This window comes from Tauraco erythrolophus, chromosome 5, assembly GCF_009769465.1.
Source record: "Tauraco erythrolophus isolate bTauEry1 chromosome 5, bTauEry1.pri, whole genome shotgun sequence".
Lineage (NCBI taxonomy): Eukaryota > Metazoa > Chordata > Aves > Musophagiformes > Musophagidae > Tauraco > Tauraco erythrolophus.
The window spans coordinates 6680249-6707762 of NC_141469.1; the positions used below are offsets into that span (position 1 = coordinate 6680249).

The 27514-nt window shown below is 38.6% G+C and overlaps 1 protein-coding gene across 2 annotated transcripts in view; it reads right to left on the bottom strand.

Annotated features, from left to right (window-relative positions):
* Positions 1–256: 256 nt before the first annotated feature.
* TRPC3 (transient receptor potential cation channel subfamily C member 3) overlaps positions 257–27514 on the bottom strand; it is a 43862-nt gene continuing 16604 nt past the window's right edge. Inside the window, exons 3-12 of one of the 2 annotated variants that reach the window (XM_086612592.1) lie at positions 22957–23142; positions 16293–16457; positions 13252–13468; positions 11334–11567; positions 9726–9990; positions 7361–7556; positions 5357–5566; positions 3295–3378; positions 2842–2917; positions 257–567 (exon numbers count right to left, since the gene is read on the bottom strand). In XM_086612592.1, coding sequence (XP_086468718.1) covers positions 425–567; positions 2842–2917; positions 3295–3378; positions 5357–5566; positions 7361–7556; positions 9726–9990; positions 11334–11567; positions 13252–13468; positions 16293–16457; positions 22957–23142 — 1776 coding nt within the window. In that variant the 3' untranslated portion in view covers positions 257–424. The remainder of the gene's footprint in view (positions 568–2841; positions 2918–3294; positions 3379–5356; positions 5567–7360; positions 7557–9725; positions 9991–11333; positions 11568–13251; positions 13469–16292; positions 16458–22956; positions 23143–27514) is intronic. The other variant, XM_086612593.1, reaches the window with a different exon arrangement.

Consider the following 27514-nt stretch of genomic DNA (forward strand, 5'->3'; position numbering starts at 1 on the left):
ATCCTTCACTGATGTCCCGTTGATTTATTGTAGTATGAAAAATCCTATTTGTCCCCAGCTGCTGCAAGGAACAGAGTACTATGCCATATCTGTTACTTTAATCTTGTCTTGCAAATTTAGTGCAAAGAAATCGCAATATGCATTCATAAACCTGTTAAAATATCAGCAATTGATACCATTATACATTTTTAGTGCATAAATGCAAAAAAAAATTATGGTAGTTCTTGTTTTTAGACAACTAAAATGAAAAGAACGATTTTTTGTGGTGAGTTAATAAAATTTCCTAAGACTAAATTCCAGAGAAGCTGTACATAAAGTTATTTAGTGCTAAAAATCTACAATACACCTTTCAAGTATAAGATACTGAAATATTATTGCCAATAAATAGTTGTGCTGTAGTCAAAGCCACGGTTCCTTTGTTGAATCATTCACATCTCAACATATTGGGATTTAGTTTCTCACTGAGTTTATGTATTAAAATTGCCAACTCTTCTGTTGCTTGGGACTTATCCTCCAAAAGTTCGTAGCGAAGACTGGAGATATCCTGTTTGATTTCCTTTAATTCACCTGTATTAATCATCAAAAGAAATACTTGTTAGCAAAGTTTCGCATTCATTCAATTCTGTTAAGTCACACCAGTGCCTATTTCACATTATCTCAAAGTGTTCAGGAGAGCAGGTACAGGGGTGGAGCAGGAGGCTTTACCTCTTCATTTCCAGTGAGATGGAAGTGTATCTCCACCCTTAAATAGTACCAAAGGTATTTTAATAGTCCATGGAACTCCAATGTTGTGCTCCATGTGTATACAGAACATCAAAGATGCAGACAGCTCTTTACATAGGTTAACGAATTAATCACAGCAACACTGCTGAACAACTGCTAAGTATTAGTATCCCCTTTCAGAGAGAACAGGCAAAGAGATTTTTTTTTCTGAAGAGCTGTGCCAAGATCACACAGAAGCGTGACAGAGCTGGCAGTAAACTCATAGCTTCTGAGTCTCTCTCCTCTTCCTTACCAACATCCTTTGAATTAGAAGAAGTCAACCAATTTAAAATTGTGTTACAATTTGACACAAGTACAAAAAAATGCATTTAAAAGAAAACAGTTGTCAAGGTCAGACTTGTAACAAGCAACAGCATGTTTTCCTTTACAGGATACTCAGTTCAAGAGCAAAAGCTTTTTAAAACATACAAATACTATTCTTCCAGCAAGTGTGAGGTATGTGAATTCTTACACAGTAGCCACGGCAGGCAATGGTTTGTCAGGTATGAAACAGAAGCCTGTGAAAGCACACCTAAACTCTCTACCGATACAGAACAGGAAAAAATCCCTAGACTTAGGTTTAAAACAGCTGCAGTACGTAAGAATGCACAAGTTTTCTATTTAGAATATGGCAGACTTCAAAAAGTGTAACTTCAAAGGTTGGATCTACACTTTGGGTACCAAATGAGATGGACATAACTCAAAGAGCACTACTTCTACTACGTGCTGAAGACCAAGGTTCAGGGGTTAGCTGACTTGCTCCAAGTGAACTTTCCTCTACAAAAGTGGTGATAAATCAAGAACCATGATGTCTGTGAACCACCATTCTTCTGCACTGTCTTGCTTATTTAAACACATACATGCCAATACCAAATAGGCATCAGGGAACTGGAAAGACTCGTATGTCCCTGGCACTGTTGGTGAGAAAAGTGTAGGTAGATGATTTCCCCCATCACAGAGCAGGAACAGGAGGAAAGCAACAGGAATTCAGGAGAGGTGCACAAGAGGCACACTGAGAGGAAGACGTTTTTTAGGAGCTTCTCTGCTTCTGTCACTCACAAGCTCAGCTCTGTACAGCCACACAGGATGCGGAAGAACCAGGATAACAATCCATGCACAATGCTGCCTTTTGAAGGCACAGAGGGGGATTTAATTTGTATCTTCTTTTCTGCTCCCTGCTTCTTGCTGCAGAGAGTTACAGGTAAACAGAGAGTAACTGTCCTAGCAGAGAGAGCAGCCCATTCAGGCCCCTCACATCATGTGTATGCATGCAGCCACCTGATGCTTCTGTGCCAGTAAAAGCTGTACTGATCCCCAGTTGTTCATTGACTGCACACCAGCTGGAGACCTGCCCAGAGCTCAAGAGTTTCTTTTCTGGCTTATAGGCCTGTGTTTCATTCCTGGAAGGCTGGAGGAAGGAGGACAGCATTCATCTTAGTCTCGTTCCAATGGGGAGTTGTGGGGGTGCACCTGGAGCATGCACCCCTCACTGCTACCAGGGAAGTTCCGCACTGTCAACAGACACTAGGCTCATATCCATCATTTCCCAGAAGATCTCTGGTCATACACTAACATAGTGGCTACAGGTGTACTACTTCTCACCGTGCAGCTAACTCTATGCAGCTTTAATTATGTGCGACTTCATGGATTAATATTTCGCACAGCTTTATGAAAGAAGGTAATATGAGACATTCATGGTATAACATGGTAAATTGTGTGTGTTAAGGTGAATGAAAAAGAGAGGTAGATGTCCTGCAGCTCCCACTAGCACTCTGGAAGTGTGAATACAGTTAATGACTTCCTCACAAATTTCCTCTGTTAACTGTGTGTCATATCCGTGCTCTTGTTTTCCACCTGTAAAACAGGCCCCGTAATATTTCTCAGTTCTAGTTCTTTGGTCCTACTCGTCTATTTTTGTTGTCACAGACATACCTCTTCTACTATCTATCTGAGTCCAGTGCATTTGAAGTCGAAATAAACCCTCTTTTTACCTGAAACCTCCATGCACCACTGTAATACCGATTCCTAATACGTGACAAAAATTGTCTCTGAATATTGCAAATGCAGTCTCTTTCTTACCTTCATTTACTTCATCGTTTTCTTTGTCCACTTGTGCTTTCAGAACATAACGTTTTATCAGTCTTTTCATTATTTGCTGCCAGAATAAAACACAGAATTAAGTGAGCATATATAATTAAACGCTATTCACTTTTCTTTCTTAACTACTTCTTAACTATATCCCTCATTTCTTTTTCAAGTGAAAGAACGAACAGCCCCAGATCAAGCAGTTGCCTCATATGGGCTTTTCTGGCGGCATGCTGAGATTCATTGTTACAATAAATCTGATTATCTCTTATTTACAGAGCACCACAACTTTTTGTAGGGAAGAGGACAACAGGAAAATATGTCTAAACATATCTGGCAATATGTTTTCTTTATCTGGCAAAGGCAAAATGCACTCAAAACTCAAAATTCTGCTAGTATCTTCGCACAGTTCTATTACTCCAAACAGCGACCACTGCATGTCCTTACCTGATAGCGTGTTGGCTGATTGAGAATGCTGTTAAAACTGTGTGATTCAAAAACTCTGGAGTTCGACTGAGTGAAAAGGTTTAACTAGGAAGAAATACGGCAAAATTAAAATATATTATGGAATTCACAGTTAGAATTCAGCTCCATTTTTTTTTTTCCTTGGCAACGTTTTAGGGATGTCTCCATAGTCGTTACATCAAAATATTATTGAAAAAAAAAAAAAGAGACATTGCCTTGACTTATTTGTTGCTTCTGGGTTTTTTTAAACACTGATAATTTTAGCCATCCTGTGCACAGCACAGCTTCAAAGTAAATGTTCCTGCACAGCTGAGGAAATAAAGAATTATGACTTGGAGGCAGGGATGAGAGCTAGAGCAAGGACAAACTCTCTAAACTGGCTTTAACAAAGAGCTGTTGTGGATCTGCACTCTTAAGCATAATTTTAACTACACATACACGCTCAAAACCATTTCTGCTTTGTCTGAAGTGTTTTTCCAAAGCACTATTTTCAGCAATAGCAATACGTTTAGATAAAACATCATAGTTCAATTATTCGAGGACCACAAAGCCATCAGATCCCAAATAATTTAAGACTTTTGCAGCAGTGTGCTAGAAACAGAAGGGGAAAAAAGACACCTTGGACAACATGGCTTTGTGGCCAATGCAGGAGGTTTGTTACTACCAAATCAGGGACCTAAATCTTCTTTCAGATACACCGGTGAGGGTGAAGTAAAAAACGTGTATCCGTAGAAGGTTCAAGGCCCTAATCTGCACCTGTCATTAGTTGTATGTGTGGCCAATTAAAAGTCACTGCACCAATGACAGCTGACCTCTCTGGCGGGGCAGGGATGCCAACTGAAGTCAGCCTTCCTCTACACAGCAAGTTGGATACTTTCCATAACTGTCGTGGGTTTTGTGCCTATACTGCACACAGCCTGTCATTAAGGCTGGGCCACAAGTGGCCTATTTTTACCTACTCCAGGTTGTCCACCTTCTTGTGGGCAATGAGACATCAGCTCAGCCACATTTTTATTAGGGAGCGGGACAGGGTTTATCTTTGTACAGTGTAACATATAGTGTGTCAGCCCAGCCTGACACAGAGGAGGCTGTGGGCTGCCTTTCCCAGAGGAAAATAATTTGGTTTGTAGATCAAGAAAAGTAGCTCCACCCGACTTGTCTCAGCAGTGACTCAGGGTTTTAGTGACTTACATTCTCAGTATGACAGCAACCACTGCTGCATGATACGTAAGCACCACTGAATGTTTTGTTATAAAAGTGTATCTTAGGGTGTTGAGGTTTCTTTGTTTTGTTTCTTCAACACATCTTCTGACTGGAGAGAACTAATGAAGTTCAGGCCCTTGGACTACTAGAGAGTGCAAGAGGCTTTTTACAAGCCTAACTTGTAAAAAAAGCCACATCTATCCTCTTGAATCTGTCCGTGCCTCAGTTTGCCACCAGTAAAACAAGGGGAATTGTTATCTAATTCTCACAAGGGCATTGTGATGCTGCATTCCATTAATACTTGTCAAGAACATTGAGATACACAAATTTAGAATGGCAGGGAAGTGTTGAAGATTATTATTACCAATCCTCTCTTTCCTGCTGTTTTCTGTTGAGAACATAGCTTCTGACAGCAGGAAGTGAATATCATACTGACCACACTTTTTCCTGTCCTACTGAAAGGAAAAGTTTTCTCTCCTTATCCCTCCCCGTTTTTTCTTACCCTGAACTAAAAAGCTTTCTAATGGAGGCTGAAAGCATCTTTATTCAGTATTTAGGTCATTCCTTGCGGGAATTATTTGCATCTTTAAACACTCAGTTTTTTGTTCTAATTGTGTTTTTCCAGTCATTGGACCTTCTTGTCCTAAGAAAATTTATAGCTATCTTTTGGTTTTATGCACTACATTTAGGCAGTCTGAAATACAGATCTATGAATATAAATGCTTGACTAATTATTGTACTATCATCAGAAGCACAGATTATACCCTAAAACTCAAAGAAAAGCAGAATGCTGGAATGGACACACAATTCTTCACTGCAATGAAAACATTTCAGTACCTACCCGAGATTTGGAATTGCCCATTCCCATTTCAATGTCCTTCTGTAGGCGTCTCCTCCTGCACTTAGAAAAGTTAATGATCCTCATGATGAAATAGAAAAATGATTTAGGGCTTGGAACAAGACTGAAGGGTGGAGGTAACGTTTTCCCATCATCGAAGTACGATAACCAAAGTTTTGAACGAGCGAACTTCCACTCTACATCACTGTCATCCTGTGTTAAGATATAAAAACAGGTGTGTGCTTTGTTTTTATGAAATGCAAAACTTTTCAGATGAAACCCCTTTTAAATATCAACCCTTTCTGGTTATACATAATATGTTATTTGCTTGCTAGTAAGACTCCCAGTAGTTCTGCAAAAACATAAGCACTTTATCAAGTCTATCTTAACTAAAATTCAGTTGCCTCTTTATGGCAACATCTCAATGACAATACTTAGTATAAGCACGTGAACCATCTAAATAAGTGTTATTTTTGCACTGCATGAAAGCCAACATGTAAACTCCTTGCTATTTAAAGTGGATTTTTTTGTTTGTTTTTTCAAGTCTTGTTTTTCTCATTAAAGTTGTCACATGAATTTAGTATTCGCACATGAAGTATTAGCTTCAAGGCAGACATGGTTTAAAACGGTAGTACTCACAGCTTTTCACATAACCATGAAAAGTAACCCTAATTTATAATGGAGTACAGAAAATACAAACTTTGTTATCATGAAGAAATAGTGTTAAAAACTGACAAACTGATTTTGTCCTAACCCACCCTTACTGAAGTATTCCAAGGCTGGACTTGATTTACTCCAAAGCTGAAAAGTTTGTTTATTATAACTAGTTTTCTCCTGCTGAATTCCCTGACATTTCCCAGAAATCACTGAAAATAACATATCCATTTGTACGCTATGTCTTAGATAATTTTTTTTTTTTTTTCCCTGCTAGTGTGGATTTGTGCCCACATCTATGTGAATGTAGTACTCTCTGAATACTATCAAAACTCATGGTCTGGAAAACTGGCACTATATTTCCAATTTAATTTCAGCAACTTGAGATTTATTTTTAAAACCCAAGAATCTTACGTACTTTAAATTTTCATAAGTTTTTATTGGAGTTGGATGCTAAATACTCTAATTATCTTTTAAAATGAAAATACTTTATCATCATAATGAAATTATAAAATATATCTCTCTTAGTAAGAAATGCAGCCAATAACATTGTGTGAAATTCAAGCATTCGTTCAGCTGAGCCATTTGGCAGATTTGGAGAAGTATTGCCATATGCCCTGAAAACACAGTGGCAGAGCTCAGTAAACCTAGAATCAAGTTTTAATATTGTACCTAAAGTGGAAAAAAAAGCACATATTACAAAGTGTGTAAGCACTGCGAAGTGTGACTCAGTCACAATAATCTTGAAGATAAGCACCTGTATCATACTCCACGTACAGAGGCATGTAAGTGTAATGAAGTACGTTCATGTATCACTGGTGTGCATAAGAGTCTAACTCCTGCACATTTAGCAAAAAAAAGTTTGAGAATTGGAACTAAAAAACAGATTTCCACTAAAGAACACTTCAAAATACATTTAATTCATTTCCTAACAATCTGTCAAAGACTGAAGAGCACTATACGAAGTAAACATGCAATAAGCATCCTAAGGAAACTGAGAAGAAACCACCCGTGTCTAAAAATGTTATGCCCAGTAACTTTGCTTTCTACTTCACAGCAGTCTTCATTTGAATATTACTTCAAATTTTAAGATTTCTGGATAGATGACATCTCCTTAGATGCGTACACATGGCACAAGATGAACTACCTGTTCAGATCCTGTAAGGTTCTGCAGCTTGGCTGGGTTGTTAGATAAAGTCAGTCCTAGGAACACGGTATTTTTTGTTATCTCCTTTACTGAGGTAATCTCTTCACTATACTTTTGCATATCAAGATGTGGTCATTGAAATAATTCCTAATAATTCTGTCCTTTTTCAACATAACAAAAGAGAACAACTTGAGAACAGAGCCCACCTCAATTTCTTGATAGGAACTATTGATCATAGCAATCAGCATGTTGAGCAGAACTACCACCATCGTTACATTGTATATGCCATAAAGAACATAACCAATGTTCTCTATGAATTTATGATCATATTTGAGGACAACGGAGGTTACTTCAGACAAGCCAAATATTGACCAAAATAAGGTCTTGAAACTTTCTTCCACTCTGCAGAAAAAAAGAGAGCAATGAATTATTACTAACTACACAAATAAATACAGAAGTTTTGTTCCCAGTGAATTATAAACAGTCAAGTAATTTGTCTGTGAACCAGGTTTGTAAAGCACTGATCAAAACAACAGACATGCAAGAAAATCTTTTTCACAGTATTTTCAATTTCTCCACTGTGCTCCACTTATCCATCATAGATAATACAGTCGTACCAATGAATGTAAAACAACCGTACTGGCATTAGAAAGGTCTTCTACACCCAGGTTTTGAGATGAAGCACATTCTCATCTCATTATTTTCCTGTCTAACTCTGCAGAAGGCAGACCTTCCCTGTCCTAATAAAGCTAAAATGGGGCTAAAGGGAAGGAAACTGCTGCACTTCTTTGAGGAGCTTCCGATTAAACCTTCCATTAGAAAGAGTGCACTCAGAAGTGGGTAGCAGCAGGTTCAGCAAGAAAACTGACAACCCAAACAGATTTCATGGGACTTGTTCAAAACTGACTGAAATCAGTAGGAGCTGGGCACTTCAACAGGAGTCAGGCACCTAAATACCCTTCGGGCCCTGGGTCCAGGACCCACTGCTTCTACGCTCTTGTCTCCATCCCACAGTCAGGCGATTCCTGAGGAACTGAGCTGCCAAGGGCTCTCACAGCTGCCAGACAGCTCTGCAAGCTTTCAGGGCCTTTGAGAGCAGATCCCCTTCAAGCTCTCCTCCTCATGCTGCCATTCCTCTTTCCACTCAGGAAGCACTGCTACAGATTGACCTGTCACGCAGTCAGGACACAGCTCACTGCAAAGCTGTGCCCTGTCTCAGAGAGAGGTGGGCTGATAAATGCAAGCTCAGAGATCTTGGTATTCCATAAAAGCTTTGATGTGCCTTCATTGTACCCTACAGAATTTACTGGAAATTAGTTCTTCCTCTGTGTTGCCAAAAAGTGAATCAGACAGCTGTATTTTCATAACTAAAATATGCCAGCACACATCTTGAATTACCTGTTTTAACACTTATAAATGGCTTTAACATACAAATAATATGTGAATGGATGTATAGTCTAGTGAAAGTGCACCTCTGTTTAAGCAATGAATATTAATAAGCATTCAAATAGTATGCATATTAGACACCTGATATCAAATACTGTAACAAAGGTATCATTATATTTCATTATTTATCTAAAGAAAAGACAGTAAGAAAGAATAAGTTCTAAAATCAGGCTCAAATTAAGGAGAAGTCATGGAATCAACTACATGAAAATACGGCAATTTTTACAGAAGTCATAGAATCATAGAATGGTTAGGGCTGGAAGGGACCTTCAAAGGTCATCTAGTCCAACGCCCCTGCAACAAACAGGGATATCTCCAACTAGATCAGGTTGCTCAGGGCCTCATCCAACCTGGCCTTGAACGTCTCCAGGGATGGAGCATCCACCATGTCTTCTGGAGAAAGATGGGAGAAAAGGAAGAGTTCTGAACTTCACCATCCTGTGGAATTACTTCTGGATTGGTACATCCTAAATATTTATCACTTCCAGCATCGTCTTGTTTGAGGTCGTAAACAAATCAAGCAAACAAAAAAACTTTGGAGATCATAGCAATCCCACTGCATGGAGAGACACTTCTGATGCTTCTGTACTCATGTGCCTCATAAGAAGCAGTTATCATGCAGACTGTAAACCTGTATCCACAATTGTCCCACACAGTTTACAGGTTTCTTTCAGTACTGGTCTAAGAGAGAAACATGCCATCTACACAATCACTATCGCTGTTTCTGGACAAATTAGAATTGTTTGGAGGCCTGTTATTGCCATCTAGGCTAAACCCCTCTGTGTATCAATGTCCCAGTTGCTTTGGGAAAACGTCATTCGGAAGAAATCAGTAATATTTTCTTGCAACTGGTTGTCCATAAGTCTGTGTGATTAACATAACATACAAGTAAAATGATTTTAGACTGCAATGAAAGCTTCCAGTTCTTTCCACAAGTAGGAAAGAACTGATCTTTTGTATTTGGCTTTCTCAGTTTCTGAGATACTCGATTTCTCACCAACTTCAATTGTCTTCAGTTTTATTTTAATGCTAGGAGGCAGCATACAGTATCTTGCAGAATTTGTTACTTTAGTGAAAAACAAAGGTTCTTATCAGCTTTTTACTTAAACATAACTTCATACTTACGTTGTAAAGGCTGGATTTAGTTTAGCTCCAAGGTAGTAAGAATACAGTATGAACATTCCAATCATAAATGCAAGAAACACCATAATAAAAAGGACCATAAACTTGAAGATGTCCTTAACAGTCCTTCCAAGTGAAATCTGCAAGGGCCCAAAACTCTCATTTGCAGGCAGGATATATGCAATCCGAGAAAAGCTAAGAACGACAGCAATTGCATAAAGGCCTTCGGATATTATCTGGGGATCAGACGGGAGCCATTTATCTCTAGCTGGAAGAAAGGAAATACAGGGGTAAATACAAGGAGTAACTCATCACACAATGTTTAAAAATAAATCAATAGGATTTTCCATGAATATGTCTGAAATTAGTTGAGACGAATATTTGAAGAGTCTAGTAGTGGCTACTCTATTCCTATTTCCCTTAAGCCACAGATGATGAATATAAGTTGCATTACCTTTTGCTAGAAGAAAAACTGTACTTGAAGCAACATGAAATTTTCTTCTACAGTTTGCATTTTAAACTGAACTACACAACAATAAATAATTCCTTATTGCTTTTCTCAAGATGACTATATTATTAGCTTTCTTAAGAAGCACTATGCTAAAGTCGGAAATTTATTCACGTTTTGTGTTTTACTGATGGGAAGTTAACAGTGTTAGCTGATGAACAATTTCATTTATCAATCACACCAAGCTTCTGCCATTGTTACAAGTTCAGTATATCACCTGGCTGCCGTAGAAATAAAGAAGATTTTTGCCATTTACCTCACTGGAAGTAGGATCATAGTTTTTACACACAATATGCACAGAAACAATTGAGTTACATATAAATTCATAAACTGTTTATTACGTGAATTAATGCACCATCTTAGCAAAATAACACTGAATTAAAATGTGTTTCGTGTCAGAATACCATGTTTCTAAACGTGTATATATGTACAAATTCAGATTGATTATATAGCAATTAACATAAATAACAAAACCAAGTCTGGCATTATAATATTTTAAAATTCATACAGCATATGCTAAAATACACTGTCAGCAGCAAACACAGACTTTGCTGGTGTTGCAAATAGAGATTCATCACAACTTTAATTACAATTTCTGCACTGCAATAACTATTTAGTACTTTTATTCTATTTGAGCAGATCTTTGCTGGTCCACCATCCTTCCTTCAGCAGGAAATGCTGATAGATTTTTAGGAATATGAATGACTATCAAAAAACTGAACAAAAAAAAATTCACATCCAAATTTTATCTGTCATACACTAAACCAAGAATAAAATATAGTTTGCAAATGTTTAAAATCAAGAGAGTCAAATTTAGCTCTAGGATAAACAGTTACAGCAAAATTATGGACAGCTACATTTGAACTGATTTTATCCTTATGCCTATTGTTTGGTTTTAGTATGTTAGCAAACTTACTTGTCAAATCAGTGTCATAACAACTATTGTTTAAATAGCATAGAAACAAAAATATTGAGGCAGAAATAGTTAGACAACGCTACGAACTCAAACACATGGCAGACATTCATCTTAAGGCTCTGAAACGCTAGTGCATCCTACCAGTTTTCCTATGTTCAGATCTGTGTTGCAGAAAAGTTAAACTCACCGTAAGTAAAATATTCTATTTCTGGAGGAAGTGTGACCTCAGAGAGGTCATTCTCCTCAATGTAGTTGTCCACATATTGTTGTGCTTTTGTGGCCTGCAGGAACGCCAGAAGCCTCGCTGTGAAAGCGGCAATGAAAATGGACAGCATCCCAAAATCCAAAACATTCCATAACTGCAGAATATATTCCCTGGGTCCTTCCAGCCACAGCTCTTTGCATTCTGACCACATCATACCTGCAACAAGAAATTAAAAAAAAACATAGCAACGTTGGCCAAACTCTTTTCGTTTAAACTCTCTGCATTCTCCTATTTCATGAAACCAGGTGGTATCAGTGGATCAGAAATTCACTTATTTGCAGTGCCACAGCTTCATCATACAACTTGAGCGATGCTCTCTTGGTTTCAACAGGGTTGATCGAATGGCAAGGTATCCATTGATACGCAGAGATAAAGCTCAGCCATCCCACGCAGGGCAGTGTAGAGCTACGACTGCAGTGCAAGTATTATAACCTAACAACACAACAGGATGCTACACTTCTTTAGAAGGAAAAAGGTTAAATGTGGAAAAAGAACTCCGCTCATTTCCTTACCGTTTACATTCATAAACCACTTCTGAATCAGGATTAACTTTTACAGAGGAGCACAACTACCAAACTACATAGATAACCAAATAGAAATGGCACTGTTATGCTACTGGTTCTCCATTTTACAGAATAAGATGCTTTTCAACATAGAAAGTGGAATTTGGCTATGTTTCTCCTCAGAAATTAATTTACGTGGAATTAATCCAGATCACAGGCTCATCATAACCTAGAAATACAGTTGTTAGGAATCAAGACTTTTTCTTACTTGAAAAAGTTTCTTAGGAAAAAAAAACAAACACCAAATGACAAAATCACAACCCCACAGTTTTTTTTCTTGCTTCTCTGGCTGGGTAATTCAGAAGGGGTACTGCTGCCATCCCAACCATAAGCAGCCAGGCACTGGATTGGCTTGAGGCTGGTTGTCTGAGTGCTCAAGAAATTTCTCACAGTGACTGAGTCCTCAACACCACCAAAATCTCAGTCCTTGCCTTCTGTCAAATAAGGAGGCTGCTCCCCACAAGGATGTGCTGGGACTAACAAGAGGCAGCATGCAAGGGATATGCATCTCCCCATCCTAACAGCATCTAAGATGAGGCAGTACTTAATGCGGGAGACACGTGATTGAAAAGGCAGTGAGGCACCTTCATGTAACAGCTACAGTGACACTTCCCTTCTCTTCCACAGCCTGTAAAAGCTGAGAATGCTGCATTATTATGTGGTTAACCGACATTTTGCTACGTAAAGCACCTGACTTTGAAATGCTAGAAGATAGTATTTTCTGCTATACTGAGTTTCAAATAGGCTGACAGCTGATCAGGTTTTGTGAAAAAAACAAAACAAAAACTGAGTAATGAGAACTGACTCATTAGCCCCTTGACACTGGTAGAAACTCTGATTTTCCCAAATACTACCTAGGCAGCAATGCCACACGAGCACTGATGTGCCAGCACGCTAACAGCAAGCAGTAGGAACTCCTGACCTTCTGGCATGTACAGCAGTGTAGGCTTCCTGATACTTTCCAAGAAAACCACTGCAGTAAAGTGTAATTTCTGTGGTGTTCTCTTCAGCAAACATGCTCCTGTTGTTACAAATGCCAGAATTACCAAACAGTGTAAATCAGCAAACAGAATTTCACCCCATGCTGCACGAGTGGGCAGCACAGAGATGCTCTGATGCTCTCACCAGTTCTAATGCACTGTTACCTGCCCTAAGAGCTTATTCTAACCGTGCAGCAGCTGGAACAAAGGTTTGGGACCTGGGCTTCTCTCCTTCCTTTTAGAATTTCTATCTGCAGGAAAACAGTTAACATAAAGATGAAGGGGCAATATACCTACCAAGCACCCATACCATGATCAGCATTTCTGTCCAGGTGAACTGGGTAGTCTTCACCCTAAAGATCTGCTTAGGGTAATCAGTAACAGTGACATTCGGCAGCGTTGTTATACCTTCGAATCTGTCTGAAGCATTGAACACCAGCAGGCCTAGGAAAATAATGAAGGATGCTGCATGTGCCACAAATTTCATAAATGGGCTTCGAAGAATTCTTCCAAGCTGCAAAGGCAGAATGAAAGCAGTCACTCAGTTTCCTCAAAGAAACAAACTCTTTCATCAGGCATTCCAGAAGCACAAATGCGCACTCAGAGACCAGGACAGTCTGAAACCTCATTTCAAAAGGATGTTCTTCCAAGTGCACGGAACTGTGATGCTTTACTCTTTCAGGCAGAACTCTCCCAAAGGCAGCCTCAGGGAGTATGTTGTCCTGTTAGTGCGTGTTCACGTTATTCCATAAACTCTATCTGGCAGTGTTTGAGGGGAAACATTCCAAGGAATTACAAACGTAAAATGGCTGTGACCAGAAAGAGTTTGATCTAATGCCCACAGATACCAATGAGGGGTGGACACGAGCCTATGGAAAATCAATCAATAAATAAAAACCTCCAAGTAGCAAAATGCTTTCCCTATCAACGAGAGTGTACTATTAGCTTTTCTATGACTGTTGCTCTAGGGAAAATTACAGACTCATTTTCTCATCTCTGGCTACTGTATTCCATCCACAGAATACACGTTCAGAGCTATAAGTGCCAAATAAATAACCTGTGTCTACTAAAAATAATGACTGTTCCAGCACAATGGACTAAGAACGACAAGATGTGAAATATTACCATTTTCAAATAAATTCAGCTGATTTCATTCACATCTGCACCTGGCAGAAGGACAAAACAGGAACAGCAGAGGCAGCCTGTCTGCACCAGGAGAAAGGATGGCTGCCTCCAGAAGACCACACTGGAAAGAGCAATGGGCCTGTTGCTGTTACTCTGTCAAAAAGAAGAGTCTGTGACCCCATCAGTACTAGCCTTATCCTGCAAGCCAGCATCAGAAGTGCCAAGCTGTAAGACTACTCCTCTGAAAGCAAAACTGCCAGTATCCTTTATTTAGGCAGTGAAGGTCTCATGTGGTCAGTGCTGCTGCAGTTCCCCACTCCATACTTAAAAAAAAAATGCAGGTGCTGGTGAGGGTGCACCACAGACAGCAATTTGTGCTTTGGCTGAAGCACAGAGATGGCACCGAGATCCCCTAACAACGCTCTTAGGAGACCTCTTGGGAAATGCGCATTCAGGTTTACTTGTCCTTCCCAGCCTTCCCCCTCCTTTCTGTGGTCTGGGCAGGACAAAGCTTGTCCCATCTCTGCACAAGGTGTGACAAGGTAGATGCTAGACAGACTTCTTTGTCTTAGCTGCTGCACACCTCTTAAGGCCAAAGCTCTCCTGTCTCCTTCAGGATAACAGAACAATATACTGCTCCCTACCTAATGCCCGACCTTTATTAACGTTAACATCCAGTTCTAATGTGATAAACTATCATATATCTCACCAATATCAAGCAATATTCCAAAACCTCCTATGAAGAGCTGCATTGTCAGCAGTACCGTACAAGAAGAGAAAACCAAGTTCAGCAGATGGGGAACTGGAAGTAACTTTCTTATCAAGGAATGGTTTTCCTGAAACTGGGGTCAGCTACTATGAACTAAGTAGACCAGCACACACTAAATAGCATTTACTACCTGTGCAAACAATCTCAGGTTCCTTTCCTGCTCCTGACCTTTAGAAAGCATTTGGAAATTACAATATCAAACAACTCATCTGAATGTACAGTAGTTTTATTTGACATGAGCACTAGGAAAAACGTCAGGTGTTTCTGGTACTGGGAATTAAAGCTCAAGGACAAATGTCACTTTTCTATATTAGACGCCAGCTCAAAATATATTAATACATTTCTATGATATGGAGCTGTGAGTAAGGAATATCTTTACTACAGATATTCATGGAAAGTGGCATTTCAGAGAACAGGGAGAGTAACAATTATACTATTTTCATAAAGGTTTATCTTTAAAGTGAATAAATATTTAACCCAGAGAAAACATCAGGTTCCCTTGAAATATGCAGGAGATGAGCAAAATCTTACCCTTTTTGAGGTGAACTACAAGAGCAAAATATCAATGAGTGAAATTCACATTTCTTTGCTGTATGCTTGTTAAGGAAATAAAATTGAAAGACCACATTCGGTGCAGAAGTAAATTGACTTAAAATTTTTTTAAAAGTCAACATAACAGAGAAATCTTCCTCCTCCTGATTTACCAAAGATCTATAAATATGTTTTGTTTGCAGACAATTCACAGTACAGACTCTAAGGATTTCAAAGAAACTGCTGTTATTTTTGTTGTGAGATCATCGGGAGAGCTGGAAGCACTCATTTTCATACAATTTTAAAGAGTGAAGAGTTTATAGTTGTGCTCTTTTACTAATATACCTACCACATGGTTGGAATACTGCATTTAATTTAATTTTTGCTCTATGGTTCACCTGGCAAAAAGACCTCCTAAGGGCAAGAATAACAAATATTTCACTTAAGTTTAAGTTCTGCATCAATGAAGTCAGCAGATGTTCTCCTAATGGTTTATATGGGAACAGCATCAGATCTTAAGATGCCATCAGAGGATACCTAATACAGAAGCTGAGTGGTGACTTTCAAAAAAAAATCCATGTTACTAATACAAATACAATTACATAGCAGAGATCGTGAGGTTAGCATCATCTACGGAAATTAAAAAAAAGAAAAAAAAGCTCCTCAGAAAGGGTTTTTTTTCTTTCTTTAAACTTAACAATTTATTTTCATGCTTCATGACTGTGGTTTCTTTATAGTGCAAATAAAACAAATAGCATCTTTTGGCTCAAGACTAGAGATTACTAAAAATATCATTAATTAGTTCAAATTTGGAAGCAGCAGAATTAGAGGTAAAATATTGCATTCTGAATGCCAGAAATTGAAAAACAGCTCCCAGAACAGTACAAGATACATGATTTATAAAATTCAGTACCCTGCTACATGGTGCAATCCAATAACCAATGGCTAGAAATGGAAGGCCCAATGCCACAACCAGAACGACCAGACACTTGATAGCTATGGTCTGCTCCCGTAATCCTGAGAGATTTTCATACCAGATAGTCAGTAGCTGTTGCTGACAGTTTGGATGGGCCACAAACTGTAAAGAAAAAGAAAGAAAACCAAGAGTTATATAACTGCTACATACATGACCATAATCACTTTAAATATCTGGTGTTAATTTAGACCTTAAGAATCATGTTTTTTACCCATTCCTTCAAAATGAAGGTTAATAAATAAAGAAGAAACTGCTGAGCTGATTTAAAGCAGCACTTTGGGGACAAGGTTGCACATGTGGACAGCCATCGCTGACAGAAGCCTTGTATGCATTAATACAACAGCTTCACATACCCGACTGGATCCTGTCAGAGCTGAACATCAGTCCTAACTTCCAACAATCCCTCAGCAAATCAAGCTGAACCAAGGTACATGCAGAATTTCTGTGGAAACTGAAAATTCTGTTCTGACCATAGTCCACTGTTAGCCTCTCCCCTTCCTGCACATGCCCTTCCCAGACCTCCTCAAACATCACTGCCGTTTGATTTGGTTCTTCGACAAAGGCTTTAAATACCTCCTCAACCAGCTACACATTTTCAGCTTAAAACTTACTGAGGCAAGAAATAAATGAAGTGCAGCACAGAAATTTAAACCTCACCAGAACACACAGAGATCAATATTGAAAGTGTTTCTTCCATCTTACTACCACCCATGGTGCTGGCTATCACCTCTACTTAGATGTACTTGGGATATGAAAAATAATCAGAAGCCACTTAGTACAAATACATTTTTAAGTTTTGTGGAAAATAAAATTTAGCATTCAGTAATTCAAGGAAATTCCATTTTGTGAACCAGATGAAAAGAAATCTTACGGTTTTGACAATGCTCTAAGGACTCTGGGCTGTACTTTGCTGTACAGTTTTGTATTTTCTCTAAGCTCATGCCTTTGATACTATCTCAGCTGAAAATATTAAATCCTCAAATTTGACCGTTTTCAAAAATAACTTTTCCTTTTTCACTATTTTAAGATTTTAAAGGACCCTGAATGTACAGGCTTTTATCACTATACAGTCTTATGCTATTCTTTGTGTTTTAATGAGTTGTTAACAGCTCAACAACACACTGCAGAAGGCTCAAATAAGATCCGAGGTGTCTACTTTAACTAAAAATATAAATGTTTATGTGATTTCTGAGAAAGATAATCATATTTTAAATGATTTTTTAATGAGATCTTCCTTTTATCTTTGCTGATTAGTTTACATTATTATTTATCAATATTAGGTATTTGCTCATTTATTTCTATAGCCAAAGGACTGAAAGGTACCAAGCATAATAGAGGAAACCACAAGAGAAGATATGTACAAATACCTGCATAAAGATGGTCTCTGATAAAGTGATCTAAAGTTGACATATTCAGACATTTAAACAAGAACATCCTGATTGTCAGCAGTCTAAGCACACACAGCTACCAACGAATTTCAATACATTGAAAGTCCAGCTATTTCAGGAATGTTCAACCCTACATTCAACTCGCTGTATTTAGTTTTCTTGTACCCAGATGTGGACACGTGAAAGACTATTTTCAAATGTACTTACTCTTTTTTGACCTAACTCTGATGCCTGCTGAAATCAATGGTAAAATTTCAACTGACCTTAACTAAGCAGAGCCAAGACATCATCAAGGACTTTTGTACTCAACTGCTTTAAAATGGGCAGGGGGAAAAGCCAGACAAACATCAAGACAAAGAAAAAGGGCATCGAATGAATTTATCAGGATCTAGTAATGAAGAGACAATCAGACAAGAGGGAAAAATAGGCTTAGGATTAACGCTCAGCTTCTCCTCACATAGTTATTACAACACAGACTTGCTCTCCTGAGCCTTTTGCGCAAGCTTCGTTCATCCCTAGCTTCCACAAAATCTTCCTTAAGTGTCCCAAAATGGAAAGGGAGCCAAGATTGAAACGGTAAGATACTAAACATCACAGGGAAAGAGGACGATTCCCAAATTAATTATGGAACGATAAAAAAAGCTGTTGACAATGACTGCATTTGTTTAGATATTCTTTACGTTTTCTTTTACTAAGATCACTTTTGGTTGAGTTCGTTGAAGGGTTGGCATATATTGGTCTATTTTTGAAGCACTGTTGTATTTCTTTAGGATGAAGCAATGGGGACAGAAGAGACTGTGCAGCCGCTCCATCAGGATCATGTTGTGTAACCAGGAGTGTGGAACCCGTGTTGGGTGCAGCTACTGAAGAAACATAAGGAGTGAGAGGGAAGAAAAATTCAATAGGTCCTTATGTTCTTTGCCCATTATATTTACATTTCTGGTTAAGCCCATTTCTAAAGTGTTATCATACCCTTCTCTATCACTATTACTACTACACCATGTCCTGTGAGACTGCCACATCACAAGAACATGCGGGACATCAGTTAAGCACAAGGGTAAACAGCTTAGTTATCACAGCAATTTGAAGAAACCTGGCAATAGACTTGTCACATTTGTTGACAATAACTAGTAAATCGGAGTAAAGAATGCTAGGCAGTTTCACAAAATGGATTTGAAAATAATTCTGATAACTCTGATAATCCATGTTGGATTAAGAGTGAGATTTGATCTGATATGGTTATACTTTAAAAAAAAAAAAAAAGTACTGTAAACCTTGGATATCCATTTATTACCCTTTGTACTCTGTTGAGATCATAATGTACTATATATGCTGCTGTTTGCCAGGTCTTGCCTGCAAAACTCCATTTATATTCCAAATCTCATTAAAAAGTGCATACAGTAGTACAATAGGGCAGACTTCTTAAAAAAATCAAATTACATCATTGGCAATGAAAACAGAGAACCTTAAACTCTCCAGAGGAGGAATCTGCAGCTGTTGCATGAACTTTAAAAAGGGAAGCAATCTTCATTTTTCCATCTACTTTGCTCTAAAACCAAAGTCCCCAAATATTTTGGTGTGTGATTCATTAAACAATTAGGTCACATATTAACGCAGTTTGTACCTGTAGTGGAATGGCCAACAGATAAAAATAAAAATATTTTACAAGTCTTTTAAGAAATTAATGTCAACTTGAACTATGTTTTTATTATTTTTATTAGGCTGTCACCTTTGAAGCTTATGCACCATAAAAACTACGAGCCCATTTGAAGAAACTGTTTTTTGTGTGTTTCTGCATTCTGACATATGCCCCCAGTCTCTTCTTGTGCTAAGATAAATTTCATTCCAACTCAGGATGTCAAGGGACAAATCCCACAGCATATTAACTGTGGCCAAAGACAGGAAAGTAAATAATTATTTCAAATCACAAAGACATTTTTAAAAAGTGGGCTTAAAACTGTAGGGAAAAGGAGAGAGAAGCACCCACATCATTCCTCCTATTACCAGAGGGAATGGGAAGCAACAGCAAAGGAACTTTAAGGGGGCTTGCCTAGGGCTATGAATCAGCCCCCTTGCATCCCATCCAGAGCTGTGTGCTGGTTTATTCCTCCTGGTCTATCAACATTTCGATCTGATGCTGAGAAGAGACTGCCTGTGCTACAATTTTCCCCAGAAAAGGGAGGAGGTAGTGAATAAGATGCCAATGGTTATGGCAAGTTCTTCTTTGGCAGTAAGTCTAAGGGCTCTTAAGAAGATCTTAGCGACTTATTTAACTGTTGGCAACTGTACAATATGCACCACTTCCAAGCCCTCAGAGGAACTTGTGTCATTTCTCTCATCCATAAAAGCTCTGAAATTCATCCTTCTCTCCAGCTCTGCTGAAATATTGGAATTTATGATTATGTTGTTTTTATTTTCAACAACTACAATCTCTTCTATGTTTGTTTTCCCCCTTGTATACCCATCTCTCTTCCAGCTTCATCTCCTCTGAGGACACTAGGTTCATATCATATTTCACCTACCAATCACACCATCCTACAACCTTGTTCCTTCTGCATTTCTCTTCTCTCATCCTACTTTCCATGCAGTTTCTTACTTTTCATTACATATGTTGATCTTATTACATTTATCCAATATTTTAGGATTCAATTTAAACCCCAGTGAATAAAGATGCATAAGGACGGCATCTGGTCACTAAAAAAAAATTCCTATTTCACTGCTTTTCTGGGCATAATCAACTGTAACCGAGACCATGAACCAAGTCATCAGTATGTAAATATTTTCCTGTATGACTAAGAGTGATTATAATGTTATTTATTCCTGACATCCCAACGACTGAGTATAGACGTAGCAGGAACAGATCCTGGCACACTCTGATACACAAACCCACAACATACAAAGAGAATTTTGAATCTTCTTTCTTATCTACCAATTCAAAACTTGAGTGTTTGAAAATTAAATCCTGTGATTTTACTCAAACTCTTCTTGATTTCACTTGGAAATTCCATTCTGATTTTTATCTAAGCAAGAACTGCAGAACTTGGCCCAGTGTCAGCACTTCTCTGAAATTTTTTTGGCAATCTAAAGACAGAGTTAGGATACAATACTAAAAGCACTACTGCTGCACCAATTTGGCATGCAGAGCAAGCCTACTTGTTCTAACTAGTTTTTCTTGTTTTTCTTTTTTTTTTTCATTCCCTTGGTCCTTCACTATTGGGGCTGCAGTTTCAGTCCGAACCTTGGTTTCAAAATCATATCCTGTTTACAAGATGGGCTACTCTTTAATGCAGTGCCTAGGGTACTAAGTGCAAGAGTTCCATTACTAATAGAATTAAAAACTCCATTTCCCTAGCAGTGAACTTCTGAGCACATCTGCTCACTTGGCATATGCTTTTTCCTGCCTCTCCTCCCTCTGAAAAGGGCATACGGCTCATTGACCATTTCATGGACGTGCAGTTCTGTTTGGCTGTACAGTTTGCAACAGTGAACTGACCTTAACGTAGCTGATCCAGAAGCACACCTAGAAATACTGAATGCTAAGAAATATAAGCCACATCCTTGTCTGCTTCCTACAGTTATAGGGTTGAAAGCATCCCGTGTGGAGTTCCTGCATCTGAGTCTGTTCTACAGGCAGAATATCACTATAATTTGCCACAACTGTGACAGAGCCAATCCCAGTCTCAAAGGACCACCATGGCAGAGCCATTTCCTGGCTCAGTCCTTGTCATGCCCTCTGTAATTGGCATTTACAGGGAACAGCACATGTATGAATATGGTAACATCTCTGCACCATCTATTTATTTCATTCCACGAAGATCATTAAACTTGTAGGTTCTGAATTGTATTTGTCGACAAAATGGAGTCAAAACTTTGAGTTTATCTACAAATAATCTCTAGCAAGAGAAGAGAACAAGTTTGCTACATGGAACTGTCTTTTTTTTTTGCACTATGTAGGTTTTTGTTATTCTTAACAAGCCTGCCTGGCCCTTTGCTCAGAAACTAATTTTATCAGTGACAACGACTTCTTAGAAGAAAACCACAGTCTTCAGCAAGAAACCTGAGATGCAAGTCTCAGCAAAGGTTTGGTAACCTTAATATGCAACAGCATAATTAATTCATATGTTGTTTAGATATTGTAACACATTTATTTACTCAGATTCTTTCCCTGTTCCATTCTTCTTTATTAATTTAATACTTGTATAGATTTACTCTGAATTTTGATAATTAATATTTATTTATCTGCTGTAGACCAAACCTATATTGAAAACAATGATTTGCTGTTTGGGATCTGCATTTACAATTTTTGTTAACTGTCTTTTGGGGACATAATAAACACCAACATTTCCCAGTTGTTCTGGCAGGTTGCTTAAAATTCATTTTATATGGCAGATTGGCTCAACAGGTGTCCACAGAATACAGTGTTATTTATTCTGAAAGACACAAGGCTTCTTGCAGAGATGATGAAACTATAATGGCTGTTAAGAATGGAAATGATGCTAAACGTGTGTAAATAGGTAGCTGTAAATAATATATACGCATGTTCGATTTACTGTCGTATTTTAAAATAAATTTAAAAATAACATAATGACAACTTAGATGTTCTCTTTTCCTTTGTCAAAGTAATAAAAGAAAGACCTTTCTTTCAAAACAAAAAAAAAAAAAAAAAAAAATCACCCTGTGTGTTGATAGGAACACTAGTAGAAAGCTGCAAGACTTACTTCCCAGAATTGACTTGCCCAATTAAGTTACTTAAGGCAGAAAGCAAAGGTAATAAATAGAAATCATGAACGGATCAGATCTTTTTGTTGGTTGAAACCAACACTTTCACCAATACAGCCTTCTCTTTGGATTAGATTTTATCACACAGACTGGCAGGAAGACACATCCTTACTTTCACTGAGTGAAAATCTGGCTCCACTGAAATGTCTTCTTTTGGATTAATCAGGAGTAGGATCTGACCAACTGCGTATAACCTTGCTAGCAAAGCTGATTTATGTCATTAAAATCTCCTGCCAATTCTCAGCTGTGGAAAGTAGATTAAACTAAACTTCTTCACCGTAGTCGCCTTCTGTCAGCTTCTGCCTTGTGAGAATCTTGATTACACATACTGCCTCAGTAATACATCCGATCACCAGTACATAACCTCTGTGGAATAACGAGACAAGTCTGCATTCCGACTACTCTGTCAGAAAGCACTGGCTGTGAGGAGTTACCTTTTTGACTTCATACTTAATGGCCAGCTTCACACGGCTCAGTGATGCTCTGTGTCTCTGCGCTTCAACCGGCTCAGAATTCAGATCCCCGTTCAGAATGGCCTCCACTTCTTCTGAGTCTCGGCAGAGATCAAGAACGCCAACCACAAAATCCTTGCACTGCATGGACAGCTTGCGATAGTCATTCTGAAACAGAAGGGTTAGAGAAAATGGCCCATGACAAACACGCTTAAGAGTCAATGGCAAGGAAAAGAGAACCTGTGCAAGTTGCTAAAAATTAATAGTGTGTGACTTCTACACAGTATGTCAATTTAGGAGTGTATCAGACATGACAGACCTCTTGTACAGCAGAATCATTTCGTCTCTGACACAAGGTAGTCACTTGAACAGAAGATGATGACAGCAATTTAACAGAGCATGAGAACATTACATAATAGCATGATAAGCCAGATGGGCAGCAAGGGGAAGCTGAGTGGACAAATAAGAATTGCACAAACAAACCAGGACCAGAACTCTTGAAATACTAACCTCACCCTTGCAAAAAATCTGCAGATAATTAATGAAATAATTCTTACAAGGTTGCCTCCCAGGCTACGAATATATCTCTGCTCTTTCTACACTACTAAAATAGCTGCTTACTCTTTACTCTCCTGTACACCAAATTCATTTCCCTCCTCTGTTTCCCGCTTATCCTTGGAACCGCTTCACACCCAACAATGTGTACAGTGGGTCACAAAGTAACTGCATAGAATAACTGTGCCATGAACTTGGACACCAGTATTGCGGGTAAAAAAACCCCAAATTTCCTGGATAGGCAACACAGAAACCAGCTTCTTCAAAGGACAGTTCAAAGGTACTGGGCTCCTGAGTCTCCTCTATGAGACAACCTTCCTGCTGACAACACAACTAGAGACGGACATGTCTGTACACCTCAACCCTTTTAAGAGCTCTGCCCACCTTTCCCTTCCTCTCCCTCTCTCCTTTGCTTCCCTATCTACATCTGTCACAAACCATTCCTCTTCCCAAAACCACCTATTACTTTAATCTCCCTCTTGTTTGCTCTGGCTCCATCATCTTGGCCTTCCATTACTGCTGGAGCCAACAGTTCTGCCTGTGTTACCTTCTGAAAGTATATGAAGCAAACATTTGTTTCTCAGTTATTAAAAACCAACTCCCATCTCCTCCTATTCAGATTTTTTTCAGTACTTACTCTTTTAGTAAAGCATTTCTTCTTTCCTCCCTCACTACTTCCATTTTGCACAGTATCATTGGCCATTTCCAGACTCGTTGCTTGTTAACTATAGCTGTGAAGTCTCACTGTGTCACAGAGCGAAAACAACTACTTTTTGCTGGTCTTTACTCATTTTATCTTTCCTCAGCCTCCTTCAGCACTTTGGGTCCACATCCTGAGTTATATCCATGTGCTGCCATCCTTTCTGTGCAGCTATTAAACTACTGCATGTAGAGTGCAGTGCTACTGCTTTTCACTGTGTTCTATACCTTACGTCTGGCGTGCTGCTCACAAGTTTCATGCTCTTGATCATCCTTACTCTTCTTACTGCCTCCCTATAAGCAAGCTTATGTCTATCTTTTAGGTGCTACCTTTGAACTTCTCAGCTGCTCGTATATGTCGACATTGCAAAGATTTTCATCTATCTCATCTCCTCTCTCTTCTGACAAAACATTTGTGGCTACATTTCAAAATTTTGAGATAACTCTGTAAAGCATGCACACGTGAATCTTTGCTTGCACTTTTGTTTATGCTTGCATATGCCTTCACCACCTCTGTGATATTACCTCTAAACTCTTATCCGATATCTACTTCAGTAAAACCTTGGTCTTCGTTTATGTGTCCATGTCCTTTCAGCTAGACTTCTAGGACTTCTTTATCTGAGATGCAGCCTCTGATGTCCTCACACGAGGCCACGGTTGGAGGAAACTTGACTGAACCTGCCAATTTTACCTTGTAATGTCAAGTATTTCAATGCCAAACTGAAAATAGCATAGCCTTCTTTTTCAATTACTCCACAGCTTTTCTTCAGTTTTCCCCCCACTAGGCCATCAAAAGACTAGTCTGAGCCCACTATCACTCCATTTTTCTGTGTTTACTGTTCATTTTCAGACATTGCCTTTTTTAAATCACTTTTGGGGGATACAGATTTTTTCCTTTGTAGTTCCTGCCTTCTCAAAAATGCTTCCTTACCACTTCTGCCCTCCTAATTTTTTCATTTCATCTCAATTTGCTTTTCCTGAAACCCTCACTATTCTCCCCTTGCCTAACTAAATTTTCCCTCCTTGCCTAACTAACTTTTCCCTTCTTGTACTGCTGGCTTTGTTAAATTTTTAACTTAGCATGTATAAAATGGGATAGAGAAACTAATGTGCTCTTAGTAGTTTCAAAATATTTTGGGAAAAGATGGGAAAAGAGGCTGCATAGAATAATTGCAGCAATTGGCTATCAATTCCAGAGGTCAGATTCAGATACGAATCAAAATGAAACCTTAGTGGAGACAAACAAATACCACTAGGAATTGTGTTATTATGGAAGACTAACATTCCAGATACAGACTTGGAAACAACCAGTCCTAATCAGAGACTTAAACAAGACCCAGTTATTTCCTTTGGTCATAGACGACAAATTAATTCAGTTGTCAGTGAACCAACAGGACGTAGGCTATTTTAGATTTGGTTTTGACAATCAAGAAGAATAGTACAGAAGAACCAATTATAAAAATAATGCTGGGATGTGTGATTAAATTCAGTGAAAGGATAACCAAGCATACGTACGACTAAGATTTAGGACCTTAAAAAGGCAAAGTCTGGTGAGAAAGCTAGTCAAGGGAGTGAAACGTCACTTACAAGCATGGAGGTCAGAACGTAGGGAAGGCTTTTAAGTAGAAGATGTGAAAATGATTAGACAATGGATCCTACAAAGATGAAAACCTTGCAGAGGAAGACTCCAGAAGGGCGGCTAAAATAGCAGCCTTAAAAAAGACAAAGAGGAACAGTCTTTCTTGACAGTCTAGTCAAGAAAGTTTCATCATAGAAGCCAAAGACTACAAGATGAACTCCTAGAAGTCAGGCCTGTAAAGGATATTAAGCAAAGCACAAAGAGGTAAGAATGTAAAAAGATGATGAGAATTTTCTTCGGTGAAGACAAAGAAGAGACTAAAGACAACTCCAGTAAAGCCTAAAACAATACTGTGCCTTCGGTTTATTGAAGTCCTATGTTCTTAAAACTTATACTGTTTTCACAACAGAATTAATATGTATCTGTGAGAATCTGAACACTCTCCTTTAAATTTCTGATTTCAAGCAAGAGTTGCTTACCCATTTCACTACAGCTAAAGAAAGGCATTTACCTAGATGGCTGAGCAAAACTGACAATAATCATCAGATAAAGCACAATATTAATTCAACAAGAATAAGACTGGTAATTCATTTTCCTTTAACACTATAATGTAGCTGTACAGCCGCTATTTGCAGCACATGGGAGGATACACTGCCTTCACTGACTTCAGCAGCAGTACTACACTGCTAAAAGAGAAACTACATTCTTTCTCACCTGAATTTGCAGGCACTTGTAACTTCACAAGAAAAAAAAGAAGTCTTTGCTTCAATATTATTTCTATCTATCTTATGCTCAAAGGTAACATCTCATTGGGGTTTAATAAAGTTTAGTTTAGCTGCTTTTGTATTACTCAAGCACTTTATGATACATCAGAACCCAAATTTTTTCCTTGCATGAATGAACATGGGATGTCCAGCTGTGAGGAGCTGCTTCCTTACAAGGTCTTTTCTCATTCTTTTGCTAACTGTGAACAAAAAGAAGGAGAAATAGTGCACTTCTAATAGTTAGGAAATAGCAATAGTTACTCTTGCTAAAGGTTCACTCCATTTTCTTTACCATTTAACTATCCTCTCTTTCCTTAAAATAAAACAGAAATGCAATACCGAACGTTACATTACCAAGAAGTTACTTCTTAACAACTTCCAGTATAAAAGTCGGAAAAATCTGTTTCCTTGTGTTTAAGCTATAACCAAGTCTTTCACACAAGTACAGCCTAGCGTCAGGTCCATAAAATGTAAATACTGAAGTAAGTTTCTGCTATAGTCCCACACAGAGTCACACCAAAAGATGAATTGACATAAGTTTTCTCGATCAGTACAAACTAAGCAAGAAGAATACATTTTCACAGGCAGTTATAATCATGAAATACTGCCTACAAACATCCAAGTACTGTAAAATCACCTTACTTCGGCAAAAGGGGGACAAATTGCAATTGCATAGTACCACGTGAAGACTGCCATTTCAACAGACTACAGATTGTTTCATTTTGCCCTTCTCTCATGAACGGAGGAGACATCCCCAGCAGCATGTCAGAGCTCCTGACTGATGCTGGCAGAGGGTGCAAAGCTCCTGCCCTCACAGCTCACACTGTATTAACTGGCAACCCGAAAAATACACCTGTCCACTCTGTGAATAGCCCTGTGTCAGTTCCTGAAGGACAGACTGTTTGGCATGGACTATTTGCCTACAGCACAAGAGTTACCTACA